The 12,835-nt window shown below is 41.0% G+C and overlaps 1 protein-coding gene across 3 annotated transcripts; it reads right to left on the bottom strand.

Moving 5' to 3' along the window:
* Window positions 1-3,172: 3,172 nt before the first annotated feature.
* Window positions 3,173-12,674, bottom strand: angel2 (angel homolog 2 (Drosophila)). 3 transcript variants are annotated; one of them, XM_041975489.1, is made up of 10 exons: window positions 12,459-12,674; window positions 10,177-10,282; window positions 9,393-10,143; window positions 8,834-9,045; window positions 8,659-8,728; window positions 6,671-7,101; window positions 6,414-6,549; window positions 5,974-6,037; window positions 5,702-5,832; window positions 3,173-4,028 (listed from the first exon to the last, which is right to left on the bottom strand). In XM_041975489.1, exons 2-10 carry the CDS (start codon window positions 10,273-10,275, stop codon window positions 3,865-3,867), a joined length of 2,058 nt encoding a protein of 685 aa, XP_041831423.1. In that variant the 5' UTR covers window positions 10,276-10,282; window positions 12,459-12,674; the 3' UTR covers window positions 3,173-3,864. The 3 variants fall into 3 exon arrangements, with proteins under 3 accessions (XP_041831423.1, XP_041831421.1, XP_041831422.1); XM_041975487.1 differs by having other exon boundaries at window positions 9,393-10,282; XM_041975488.1 differs by lacking the exon at window positions 12,459-12,674 and adding an exon at window positions 11,553-11,680 and having other exon boundaries at window positions 9,393-10,282.
* Window positions 12,675-12,835: the final 161 nt, after the last annotated feature.

The raw sequence follows: 12,835 nt of genomic DNA, 5'->3' as shown, positions 1-12,835 counted from the left end.
ACATTAACTCTGCAGTCTAATATGAATTAAAATATCTAGAAACTGTGTAAAACCACAGGTTTATTTGATGTTTCCACTTTGGTTGTAGTTGGCAGGTTTTTCTCACCATTTGCTCGCTGACTTTTGAGGAAGTTTTTCCTTTTGCAATCAGATTTCACAACTTGAAATGCCTCGCTGGTTGCAGGTTTTTCATTGCAGCTTAGCACAATGATTGAGAGGAAGTGCTTGGTGAGAAAGTGGGAACAACAGATGAACCATGAGAGTGACTACGGACTGATTTATGCTGTCTTTACATGCATAAATAATTTCTTTACACTACTTTATACTTTGTAGTTTCTCATACTCTCATGTGCCTTTTACGTTGGCATGTTAGGCAATACATCCACTAGAGGGCAGTGCAGAGTTCAGAGTTCACTTCCAAATTCTGATATCAGAATCTGGAATATTTATTAATCTCACAGGGACATTGCTAACATGGTGACGATCGAGGAGATCATGAAGACGTATGTTCTCAGTAAGAGACATAAATAAGGCAGTGCAGTAGATGGCAGTGGTCTATGCAGCCATTTAACACATTGCAGCCTTTTACTTTTCTTTGTTCCTTTCATCAATCACACATCGCCTACACTGCCCCCCATGGTCTTTGGTGGTACTACTCAGTTTGCTACATCAGGTGTCCAAAGCTGGTCCATGAGGGCCGCTGTCCTTGAGGTTTTCATGTTTCCCTGGTCCAACACATCTGAATCAAATAGATCCAACATGGAAAACCTGCAGGATTGTGGCCCTGAAGGACGGAGCTGGACACCCCTGGACTATGCATTCATAAACTCTCTAATAAATAGACCAAATTACACATGGAAATGATGAAGAAGATGAACTAAAGGCTCTAAATTCATCCTGGGTCAAGATGGGACTGCTGCTTATATTCAGTTTATGGCCTGGCCTCCTTCATTTTTATGCCTTCTGATTACATTACACTATTATTTCCCAAACCTGCCAATCTAATTGTGTCTCAGAAACCATATTCTGCATTTTCAAAAAGCTTCCACCCCATGGGCCGTTCCCAGCACAAAGACCACTCGCATGAGGCAGATCCATCAGGACCACATTGTTACACTACAAACATAAAAGTAAACACATGTAGGATTTACTATCAAATGGACATTTATTTTGCTTATATATTATAAAACCCAGCAGTAAACAAGCAGGTACAGTTAGATCTATCAGGCACTACAGGTGGGTGGACAACCACCCGTCACCTCTCACAGTCACATTCATCCTGAACTATCTCTCACCTGGTCATCTTCACCTGTTGGATTTTACTCCTCTACAGGGGCCCAGTGGATGGCCCATTATTTACAACTTTATATGTCTCAACTGCACATTGTTGCATCCGTTCCACCTCTACTTATGTCTTCTGAGGGTCATGCATTTTTCCAAAGCCAGCTGTTCAATCTGCTGCTTCAACAGATGACTCGGAGCCTGATTACTGGCCTCGTAGCTTTAACTGTTCACAGAGTCAGCTGTCAAACATCAGTAATGAGGTTTTATGGTACTGATAAGGACTTCTTCACTACACTCATGGGCCTATAGATCCAACTACTGTCCTACAATCCAACGTTTCCAGTCTTCATTCTGTGTTTTAACTGGTCTGCAATTTGTTCTCTGAGGGGTTTTCTTTTTTAGATAACATGAGAAAACATTTGAGAATGCCACAATATGTGATGATACATAAAAAAGTGCAAAAACAGGAGTGTTGGTGAATGATGTCCGGGTCCTTTGGACAGAAGAGGTTTAAAGTGGAGATGTTTGGTCAAAATGGTCAGAGTCCAGTTCAAGTCCAGACCTCAAATTCATGGAAACACTGTGGTGCAGGGGTACGCAAGTTTGGTTCTAGAGAGCTGCAGCCCTCTAGGACAGTGATTCCCAACCTTTTTTCCTAAAATGCCATGGACCCCCTGCTTCACCCTGTGCTGAAACCTTGCTGGTTGTTAGGCTTTCAAAAGTAAGATTCTCACCATATGTAACGTATTCTGGTGGAGTCCTGTCCTTTGGTAAAGCCACAGTTAAATGAACATACAGCCTTACTTTTCTTTCCTTAAAATAGGGACAATTTGTGGACATTAATCACAATGGCTCTAATGTTCAAAGCCTCAGGGACCCCCCGTGCTCTTTGGAGGACCCCCTTGGGGGGTCCCGGACCCCAGGTTGGGAATGACTGCTCTAGGACACATTTAAACCCTGCAGGAATGAACTTGCCTGCCCACTCCTGATGTGGTGGGACGTTGAGGAAGCTGCACATGTATAAACATGAAAGAACTGATGCAGCGTTGTAAAGAACAAAAGGTTTTATAGCCTGATGATGCATTTAAGCTTAGCTTTAATAAATAATAAAACCGTGTTGTTGCTCACATTTCTTCTATTTACCTCATAGATGGAAAGACTGTCATCCACCCAGACCAGGGGAGGGGAACCCTGGTCCTCAAAGGCCACAAATCTGCAAGATTTAGATGTTTCCCTGCTCCAACACACCTGATTGAAATCAAATGGAAAGTGATCTGCAGCATAATCTGACTAAAGACGCAGAAATCTCCAAGGAAATCATTAAACAAACAGCAGCCGCATTTAAAAATAGAAATTATTTATTTACAAACTGTAAACTTTCCATAAACTGTAAAATAAAATGTTAAAACTTTACATCCTGCCTCTGTAATTTTTATATAAACAAAACTGGCTTAAAATCATAATTATTTTATACAGTTTGAAGTCGTTGGAGCACCAAATGAGATCTTTTGCTGCTCTGAACTGCAGGTAAAACATAGCATGTCCACACGTTTCCATACCCAGTAAATTCAAATAACTAAGCTGTCTAACCTCTATCTAACATGATGAGAATTATACATCGTGCAGATTATCAGGGATTTGAGAGATTTGGCACATTTTCACACAAGTTTTAAAACACAGAAAAGATGAACCATGTTTTCCTCCGTATGGTCACATTACTGAAGTAAAACATTAAATCAGCAGCAACAGAGTTAAGTTCAGGTTTAAAAACTGATATATGATGAAAAAAAAAACAAAGATTTAAATAATTAATTTTCAGGTGCTGGAGTCTTCAACCTTCACATTTAGTGCTGAATAAAATAAACCAGCTGATAGAAAATTTAGACTCAGAATCCCTTTGATACGTCTGTATTCATGGAGGTAACATGTAGTTTGATTTAATTTTCTAAAACTTTATTTTAGTAAAATGGAAAGAGGGGCGGGGCTTATTTCTGAACCATATATCCTTACACAACATTATTCTGATGTCTCTTCCAGTTAAGAGAAGCATCATACAGACTAATTACTCAGCAGTTCATCATTACTTCATCATTAGACTGTTCGTGTGGAACTTCATGGAAAAAATAGATCCGAATACGTCTGTATTCATGGAGGTAAAATGTGGTTTGATTTAATTTTCTAAAACTTTATTTTAGTAAAATGGAAAGACCACCAGGAGGCGCGCACGAGTAGCAAATCAGGATGTGCCATCATCTACTGGAAACAGAAAATAATCAAACCCTGAAAATAACTTTTATTCTTGCAGCTGATGTTAAATTCTCTATTAAATTGGCAGAAAGAAAATAATTATTTTCCTATATTTGCTCATTTTTTGTAAACATTAATAGATAGTTTAGATCATTTACTCTTAAACCAGTAAGATGTTCCAGGACTTGGGATCCTTTTTTTTTTTAATTGAATGTTATTTTTTTTTTTTTTTTAGTTTACTGTCTTCATCTCATCAATATCCATCTGTTTGCACTCGAGCCGCCACAGAAGCTCCTGTGATTGGCTGATCTAGGCTCACGTGATGAGTACAGGTCAGTGACGGAGGCGGAAGCTCACGAGTAGAGGAAGATGGTCAGAAGAGTGATGCTGATTGGGCAAGCCTCTGACTTCCTCCAGCTCGGACTCACCGACCAATGACAGCCTGCCCAGCAGCTGCAGGCCCCGCCCACCCGGAAGTGAAGACGTTGTGTTGAAATCTTGTAGAGAAGAAACAAGACAGCAGGTGACTGATGACGGGTGGAGACAGGAAATCATCAGTAAGAGGAAGAATGCACTCTTTATTTACACCTCCTCATGTTTTACTGTTGAAAATACTGAACCATGATGAAATCCAGCAGTAATGATGAGATAAAAATAATTTAGTATCATGTTAGCTATTTGCAGCAAATCAAATGGTGCAACCTGGACCCAAACAGACAGCAGAAAGCGGACATTTTTTAAACAACAATGAAAATATTGAGTTTATGACGGGAGTGTCACTAAAAAAAGTTAGTTGGAGGGTCGGTTATTAACCTGCTTATATCTACATTTACATGCATGTTGCTTTTTTCCCTTGTTTTCCTGGTAATGATCAAGTTTCATTATTAGAAGTAACTACTGCCATCCCATAAGACTCTAATGCAATGGAAACATTGTTCACTACTCCCGTAAATAAAAACTATTCTGTTAAACTCACAGAAGCTTCAGCTTCAGCTCATCTAGGAATCAAAGACGCTAACGTGATGTTTGCTGGACCTGAAGCTGGTTACGTTTCACACAGCTGGAAGTCTGCAGATGCCTGATGTGAGTCCCATATAATGTTTTATCCTAAATATTTCAGTTCTGACTTCTGTCATTTTATGTTTTTTAAATTGAACTAGAAGTAAAACAAATTCCTATTACCCATCTGTCATGATCGCACCATTAACACAGCAGAAGAACATCCATAACAAAACCAAACATGGGTGAAATATTAACCTCCTAAGCAACCGGTCTTAATGTTAGCTGCTAGAAACTTAAAACCGAGGTTTGGAGCGGCAGTGAGGTTCAGAATTTATGGAGCCTTTTTTTATTCTCCATCCCTTCCCTGCTCTACCGGATTCAGCTGATTTTGGCCAACAATTGTTAACAACTAATAAAAAACCTGCAACCACAGTAATAAACAGTGCAAATCATGCAAGCTCCTGTCCCAGCCTGCATGCAACATGCACCTGTACATCTGTATCTTCACACATACGATAAAAACATGCTTCAAGGGTTGTTGAATGTCAACAATGTTCAGATTTATGTCTAATGGTTGACTGAACTAGATACTGAAAACTTTACACAAATCCAGAGTGGACAGAAGTTCATGATCTCTTTCTTGATGACTTGTTTTCGATCAGATTTAAACTCTGGCTGACAGCGTCACACCAGCAAGTTTCTGTTTATTGTACATTTTGAAAAAAAAATGTTCCCAGATCAATAAACATGATAAATTCTGACACATTTCCTCATGTTCAACAGTTCTGCCTTTTGCCTAGCAACTGCTAGGACAGGGTCCAGCTCCCTCGTAATCCTGGACTGGATTATGCAGTAGGAGGGATCTCCGAGTCCGGTCCTCATGAGTTACGTCCTGCAGGTTTTAGACATTTCCCTGCTGAAACACACCTGATTCAAATCAGTGGGTCATTCCCAGGCTCCAGCAGACGTTCTTATGAGTCAGGTGTGTGTTGTAGAACAGAAACATCTAAAGCCTGCAGGGAAGTAGCTCACAAGGCCCAGACTTGGAGATCCCAGGTCTAGAGGCAAAAGCTTTGTGACTTAAAGCATCATTTCAACCCTGTTAGTAAAACACTTGCATCACACTGGAACCAGCATCCAAAACAACAATACGTGTGTGTGTGTGTACCGGGGCTGTACAGGATGTAATCCACCGTCAGGGCCGTGCGCGAGTGACATGTGGTGATCTCTGGTCTGCCGTCGGGCACCAGGTGGTGCTGATAGGACGACTGCAGCTTCAGGCTGTGCTCGAGCCTCACACTGCGCAGACACACAAATTTCCTTTCATGATTTCATTTTTAAGGCTTATTTGGCTCATTTTAATTCCAAAATACTACAATCACTGGGAATTAAAAAGGAAATGTTTCAAAGTGTCTCCTGAAGAAAAAGACGATGTGTTACCTGTTAGAGGCAGCGGCGGTGGCGGGATCCTCCACGCTCAGATTAGAGATTCCTCCTTCAACAGCTGACAGACACAAAAGTGTTTATTTATGAAGATCAACGCAAAAAAAAAAACAAACAGACGGATGGAAACATCTTTTATTCCAAATAATTCATCAGTCAAATTAAAACTAAATTAGACTCGAGAATCTTTCTCTCTGAATGCAGGGCTGCAGGTGCACATGCCCAAAAAACTACATGTACCAAAAATATTTTACATTCACAACCAACCTTATTAAAACAAACTCTCAGGTGCACCTTTCCCAATTTTATGTTCACAAACTGACACATGCACGTGGTATTTCGAGCTCTGAAATGCCTTCAAAGCAGTCTGGACTAAGCTTGTGCTGCTTGTACAGACTGATCTGAGAGATGGTCCTGGTGCTGCAGGTAAGGCTCACCTGTAGGGCTGCTGGGGGAGGGGTCAGCTCTGAGTTTGCTCTCATACTGACACTGATGGTTGATTCCCAAACTGTGAGACCAGATCGGAGAGGTGAGGAAACGCTGACCTCTGGGGCTGGTTTCCTGACCCGACACCTGCACAGACACAAATAAAACAAGGAGAACTTTGAGAGATGAAGCCTGAAGTTGTGCAGCGACATTCAGGGAGATCTGGAACAGAGAAAAGCCTTCACATGAAGGAGCAGCAGCGTCTCACCATGCTGATCTGCAGCCCTTCATACTCCAGGCAGCCTGTAGTCATGAAGCTGTACAGCGGACTACAAGGCACAGAGTTAAAATCCCCACAGAGCACAACCGGATTGGTTGATCCATCAGGGAGGCGGGACAGCCGGTTTATCTCAGCCAATAAGATGGCCAGCTGGGCCAGCTTGACGTCGCCCCGGCGAGGGTTGTAGAGGAGGTGAGTGTTGGCGACGCAGATGAAGGAGGAGGGGTCTGACTGGCTGATGCTGTTCCTGGGCTGCAGCAGAACAACCAATCCCACGTTGTCCCGGTCGAGGAGGGCGTCGCCATGCCGGAAGAACTCCACCGGATTGGTGGAGAGGAGGGAGAAGCGGGAGGTTTTGAAGATAACTGCACAACCGTCTGGTTTACTTCCTGTTCGCTTCTTCAACTCGCAGTGGTACCCTAACACAAACACAGACACGGTGGAATAGCATTCATGTTTTATTCAGTCACACAAATTCTTCACCTTCTCTCTTCGTTTTTGTGTTACTGCTTGAACACAGTTTAATAACATTATAATGCTGAATAACATGCATCTGACATCAATGAAAACTGGAACGTAAAGAAATGAAAATGGATTTTTTAACCTCTGTGAAAGAAGTTTTGCATCTGGCTGATATGATATAAACAATAACTTAAATATACAAAACCTGTTAATGAACTATCCCTTCAGCTACAGGAATGTAAAGACTTGAACCCGCTCATTTTCTTTATACACACAGTCTGCAGGAACAGTTCACCAGACTTCTTGAATGACTTCCTAAAACTTTTTTATGTTTCTGCCTTTTGCTCTGTTCTCTGTCCAGCTGATCCCACACTGCTTCAGTAATGTTGAGGTCTGGGATCCATCCGTCCATCAGACCTGTTTCCACTGATCTTCAGTCCAGTTCTTGTGTCACGTGACACAACTCAGCCTTTTCACCCCGTTTCCCTTCTGTAAGAAAGGCTTCTTTACAGCCCCGTTTCTATGGAGACCATTTCTGACAGCCAACACAGTAGATGGATCAGCTGAAGGTCCAGATGCATCTCTTTGGACCTGGTTCAGATCTTTGCTGGATTTGTCCCCATTTCACTTTCAGATCCTGCTCATCTGTCCTGCCCAGTCTCCTCAAACATTTAAAGGACACGCTGCACACCATGCTGTGATGTGTCAGGTCTGCTCGGTACATCTCAGCGTGGTGTGCAGCGTATCTTAAAGCTGATACTTACAGTATTTTTTGTAGATGTTTTGCAGTTAAAGATATTTAAACAAGCATTTTTGTAACAGGCTGTTGTGTTTTGTGCAGACAACTCTGGTTCATTCCCTCAGTTAGAAGTCTTTATTATGTACAAGAACTGGACTGAAAATGAGGCACAAATGCAGATTTCATGAGCAACAACAAGAAAAGTCTGGACACCTACTGCTGGGTCAAGACTTTTGGAGCGGACTGAACATCCCATGTTGGACGGTTTTAACACCTCTGACAGCCTCTTTTCTGCTGAAAATCCAACAAATGTGAAAATGCAGGTGTTGATGCTGAAGGGAACAATACGCAGGATTAATAACTAAGTCAATTCCTGAGTGAGACAATCTAGTAATTTTCTACTTAAATGTTTAGTTTAGTAACTAATCTGAGATTCTTTATATTTATAATGGATCTCATGGTAGAAACAACTATTGATCACTTGTGTTTTCATAGAACATTGGTACATGTTTCCAAAATATCAGCATATATAGACTTATGAGCACAACTGTACCCACAAGGCCTCCAATCAAAGTTACCTCTGAATGAGATACAGGCTTCCTCTATAAGACACATAAACCAGACCAGATTCTACCCTGAGCCTTAAAACAAAAACAAGACTGAACTTTAGAAAAGCCCCTCGAAGATCTGCCTGAAGGTGAGGACAAACCAAATGTTTTACATCTTCACAAGAACAGATGCTTTCACACATAAAGACACAAACAGGAATTAGTACCGAGTGCCTGTAGAGCAGGTTTAATCTGGTTTTCATAGTGGTCCATCTGCACTTCCTGAAGACACAGGATCTAGAAAAATTACATTTCTGTTAATTCATACTGAAAATAGAAAGAAAATCAGATCATTAGCCTTTTTAGATCATTTTTATCTTATATTCTGTCTCATCTACTTACATCAGCATCATGCTGCTGGATCTCAGCCAGCAGGTTGGGCAGCCGGTATTCCCAGTGCAGGATGCTGGGGTCACAGTGCCGGTACAGATAGGCGTTGTCCTGCAGCAGCTCCTGAGACAGGATGTTGTAGGACATCACAGAGAAGTCAAACACTGCGCTGTACCTGGGTGGATGTGGTCCAGAATGGCAGGTCTCCCAGTGTCTCTGCAGAGCTAAAGAAAAGAGGAAGATCAATCAATCAAACTTTATTTGTATAGCGCTTTACAACAGCAACAGCTGAACCAAAGTGCTTTTCAACGTGCAATAATAAGAGAATAAAAACAACTAAAAACAGGTTAACAATAACGGTTTAAACAAAAATAAAACATTTTCAGAGTAAGTTAGTGTAAGACAAGAGTCACAATGCAGTTAAGTACCAAATGCAAGTCTAAACAAATAAGATGGCAAAATGTGATTCTGGATAAAAATTGGAATTTGTTTATTTTAAATGAGCATATGAAAATAAAATTAATTTTCAGTTTGATTTTCACAGAGAACCATGTCAGAAGAGCCCGCTTACGTTTGCAAGGTAGTAAGATCCCAGGTGGAGGAGGTTGTTCCACCACCTGCCACGGGTTCAGGTGATGGGAGGGGCGAGAGGGGCTGGAAGCCTTGGAGGGGGGCCCTGTCCACTTCCCACTATCTTTTGGTTGTTCTGGTGGTCCTGTTGTGTTCCTCTGAAACCTGCTCTGCTCCTCAGCACCCCTTCCTTTGAACCAGTGTTTGGGTTTATGCTCTGAAACTGGATCCATCTCAGGTTTGAATTTGGGAATCTGAGTCCTGGATCCTGCAGGGTGCGAGTGTTGATTTGGATTCCTTTCCCTGTCATCTTTTCTGTACCAGGCTTTTCCAGTTTTAGTCCTTTCTACATCTTTATCTCTGCTGCTTTCCCAGCTGACGGCTTTGTCTGCATAATATTTTGCTCTGTCTTGAGTTTCATCTTTAAAGTGGTGGTTTGGTCGAAGGCCGCCTTCCTTTCTGAAATCAAGATGATGGTGCTCTCTCTTTGACTCCTTGCCTCCGGTTGCTTTTGGTGGTCCTCCCCTGTGCCCTTCCCTTTCCCCTCCACCCTTCTGACGTTTGTTTGGAGGCTCTCTGTCTTGGTCAGAGCGCTCCATCATGTGTCCTTCAGAGGTGTGGAATGAACAACTGCAACTGCTGATGTGACCAGGGCTGATGTTCAGAGGGTGTAGAGTGAAAATCTGATGGGCTGATGGGAGGGAGTGGAGGAGTCGAGGAGGCCAGGGTGGAAATCCCTGAATGGACCACCATGGATGAAGAGTGGGGATGAATTGGGAGAAGAAGGAGGAGGTGATGCTGCTCCTGAAGCCGGCGTGGTAGAGAGCAGGATGGCCTCGAGGACAGATGGAGGACCAGACAGAACTCAGCTGGCGAAGCAACATGGGTTGGCTGGAGGCGGAGATTAGAAAGGTTCACAAACAGATAAACAACAATAAAAAAACATCAAACATAATCTGGTTATAGCTTCCAGCCTTTGAGAATTTAATGATTCTATTCATCCATTAAGTCTGAGATATGTGATCAGTTGTCTTCATATTCTTATTAGCAAGATTTAGGAAAAAATGTCAAGCCAACCTTCATAAAATTTGGAAGACAGTTTTAGCGTTGGTGAAAGAAAAAACACACGGGTGCATTAAACACATGAAAATAAAAATGAATTTACTTTAATGTTACCTGTTAATGTGTCAGTGATATTTAAAACCTTAATCATTCAGAGTAAACTCAATTCACAGTTTCTAGACGCAAATGCTTGATTGTAAGATTACTTTGCCAAGCCAACATCCATCAAGGACAACTCCCCCCACCCAGTGCATCCTGCTGTTGAGGCTCTGAGCAGCTCCTTCAGTGCAAGGTTGCTGCACCCCCAGTGCAGGAAGGTGCTACCACAGATCATTCCCTCCTAAAGCCATCAGACTGTATGACAGCTCCATATAACACCCAATGTACAATTCATTTTCTGTCAACCCATCCCCCGTTTATTCCATCTCATTAAACTCAATTACCACCACTGAATTATATGTAACTAATTATCGTTATTTAAAAATTTTCCTAATATAAAGTCTCTGTGGAAAATATATATAGTAAGTATTCTTGCTATTGCTGCTGTTATTGTTATTACCGCCCCCCTTATTTGTGTGTGTCCTATCCTGTGTCCTCTACATTCTTGCTGCTGTGGCATGTAAATTTCCCCATTGAGGGATTAATAAACGTTTATCTTATCTTACTTTTTTGCCATCAATAATCCAAAACGTCACAGATATTTAGTTTACATTCGCAGGAAAACAAGAAATTAAGCCCACTTTCAACCTCACCATTATTTATTTCATTAATAGACGGATAGAGTGTTTGAACAGGTTTTAAAAAAACAACGATTAAAACAATTTTAACTCAAATGAGTCTACATTTAATTAATTGGAAATTGTTACCATACATTTTTATAACATGAAAAATAATATCTCAGCGTAGTGCGACTAGACGTGTATTTACTTGTGTCTTGGTTGAGATCATAACATCGTCGACAGAGAATCAAATAAGTTATTTGTGGTTTGGAGTTCAAAAGCCTCTTTCATTTACCAAACCTGAGCTGTTTTGAGCCCCATTGAAAGTCAACTCTACCACCGTATAGTTAATCTCGAACAGCGAGCTCACATTCACTTACTTCTCTTCACGGAATAAAAGTCCATCTTCAGTATCTCAGCTTGGCTGGACGCAGAGGACAAATAACAAAACCAAAATTTTTTAAGTTTGTTTGCAACCAAAATCCAAAACAAACCGCAGTCAGTGTCCCTCAAATATGACGTTGCCATTACGTAGAATTAAACGGGAAACTGGTGTTGCCTTTAACGCCCCGTGTAAAATTAAGTTTTTCACTTCTTTAAAAATAATTAAAATAAAAATACAATAAGCAGTCATGTCACCAAATATATTTTGTTTACTTCTCGTGAGTATGCAAAATTAACTGCAAATTCTGACTAATAATACATTTGTTTATAACCAATAAAATATATCAGACGACATATTAAAAAAAAAAAAGATCCTTGTATTTAAACAATATGTTTTCTTTTAATTTATATTTTGCCTTCAGTGGTTTAAACTCTATGAAATAAAAAAATCTTGCTCTTGATCATAGAAAGCACGCAGTTTTCTTATTATTTGGGTAAAACACGCCGTACCGCAAAGGTTTACAGAATTTTTCAGAATTTCCTAGGACTTACAAATGCAACGGGTCCTCTGACCTCTCACTGTCGGGTGATGGAAGTTGTAGTCCTTTTTCTTCTACCGAACTTCGCATTGAAAGGATTAACTGTAAGAGCGGACTACAACATTGTCAGTACGGCATCGAAATACGCCCGACTGTCAACACTGCTCACCTCAACATATCCATAAATTTATATCCAGTGCATCGGCCTGAAACGTTACGATATCGTCCGTGATAATTCGCGAATACTGGGCAGCTTTATAAAAATGTACATTTAGGCTAAACTATAGAAACACTGCGATTTTTTGTCGTTTTAGAACATTTATCCAGTAAGTGAAAGAATTGTGAAAAGGTCATTGTACTTACGTAAAAACTAGTGTCGTCTGGAAAACAGCGACGTCGTTTAAAAAAGCTCGAAAAGATAAAATGTCAGCTTTTTACGTGTTGCATTTTCTGCTATTTGGCGTTGGTAAAGTAAAGGTGGAGTGAGGCTGTCCGGGGCAGATTAATGATTTGCTGAGCCAGTAAGAAAAAACACAACTGGAGCGGGATAAGAGAGGACTGGGCACATACTGTACTGTATGTTCCTTTGAGTCCGTGTGTGTGAATACACCCCTCCTCACACCACTTTATTGTGCATCAGTCCGTCTAAAAGAACAGATTATTCCAAATGAGTTTGCTTAAATACAGGAAATCAGCTCCCAGGGTCACTTTAGCTGGCGTTTTAAGAAGAAAGCGATGAA

The sequence above is a fragment of the Melanotaenia boesemani genome, chromosome 22 (genome assembly GCF_017639745.1).
Source record: "Melanotaenia boesemani isolate fMelBoe1 chromosome 22, fMelBoe1.pri, whole genome shotgun sequence".
Classification (NCBI taxonomy): domain Eukaryota; kingdom Metazoa; phylum Chordata; class Actinopteri; order Atheriniformes; family Melanotaeniidae; genus Melanotaenia; species Melanotaenia boesemani.
The sequence above is the reverse complement of the archived record's forward strand: the minus strand, read 5'-3'. Positions and strand labels throughout refer to the sequence as shown.